This window comes from Colobus angolensis, unplaced genomic scaffold (genome assembly GCF_000951035.1).
Source record: "Colobus angolensis palliatus isolate OR3802 unplaced genomic scaffold, Cang.pa_1.0 Scaffold231, whole genome shotgun sequence".
In the NCBI taxonomy this organism is placed as follows: domain Eukaryota; kingdom Metazoa; phylum Chordata; class Mammalia; order Primates; family Cercopithecidae; genus Colobus; species Colobus angolensis.
In genome coordinates, this window is record NW_012115500.1 from 1,041,763 (window position 1) to 1,042,925 (window position 1,163).

Genomic DNA, 1,163 nt, shown 5'->3' on the forward strand with positions numbered 1-1,163 from the left:
CAGCGCGCGCCCCTCTGGCTGCAAGAACCAGCCCTGGAAAGAGCCGGCTCCCCAGCCGCAGGAGGCTCCAGCCCCTCCGCCCCAGCGGCGCTGGTGGCGTCAGAGGGCCGCGCGTCCTGGGCGCGCTGAGGGACCTTTTTGGCGCGGGCCCCAGTTGCGCGGACGGGCGACCTCTCCTGGGTGTCCGGGGGGCTCTTCTTCTGCCGGGATCCCGACTTCCTGGCGGGGCCGAACTTTCCCGCCTCGGGCAGGGCAGCTTCGGGGGCAGCCGGAGACTCGTTGGGGTCCGTCCGGGCGCCCCTGGCACTCCGCGCGGAAGCCTCGGGGACAGTGGCTCCGGCCTCGGGAGCTCTCCGCGTGGCCTTTCCGTGCCGAGGCTGCATGGCTGGCGCTTTCTATTCCCCGAAAGAAGAATCCGTTTCAGGAAAAGGCCGCAAGAGGAAGAGCCAGCAGTAGCAGTTGGAAACCTACCACTACTGGCGGGCACACAGTGTCTGTGAGCCAAAGCGGAACCCCAGGCTGGGAAGTCGCTGCGAGCCACGCCCATGCCGCGAAGAGGCTGGCCGCGGCGTTTACTGATGCTACAAAAGTCTCGAAGTTTCTAACCCTCCAGGACAATCCGTGACCCTGTCTTAAGAAGATGAGGTAGGGCCGGGCGCAGTGGCTCACGCCTGTAACCTCAGCATCCGAGAGGCCGAGGCGGGCAGGTCGCTTGAGCTCAGGAGTTTGCGACCAGCATAGGCAACCCAGCAATATATATAAATTATATATATACACACACACACACCACACATATATATATGTGTGTGTTGGTTGGGCACAGTGACTCACACCTGTAATCCCAGCAATCTGGGAGGCCGAGGTGGGCGGATCACCTGAGGTCAGGAGTTTAAGACCAGCCTGGCCAACAAGGCGAAACCCCGTCTCTACTAAAAAATACAAAGACTAGCTGGGCGTGGTGGCCGGCACCTGTAATCCCAGGTGGGGAGGCTGGGGCTGGAGAATCACTTGAACTCGGGAGGCGGAGGTTGCAGTGAGCCGAGAGGTGCCACTTCATTCCTGCCTGTCCTACAGAACGAGACTCTGTCTCAAAAAAGAAAAAGAGGCCGGGCGCGGTGGCGCACGTCTATAATCCCAGCACTTTGGGAGGCCGAAGCAAGAGG

At 61.6% G+C, this 1,163-nt stretch overlaps 1 protein-coding gene across 1 annotated transcript in view; it reads right to left on the reverse strand.

Annotated features, from left to right (window-relative positions):
• Positions 1-446, reverse strand: part of MB21D1 (Mab-21 domain containing 1) — a 50,613-nt gene extending 50,167 nt beyond the window's left edge. Inside the window, exon 1 of the mRNA XM_011944436.1 lies at positions 9-446. Coding sequence (XP_011799826.1) covers positions 9-383 — 375 coding nt within the window. The 5' untranslated portion in view covers positions 384-446. The remainder of the gene's footprint in view (positions 1-8) is intronic.
• Positions 447-1,163: the final 717 nt, after the last annotated feature.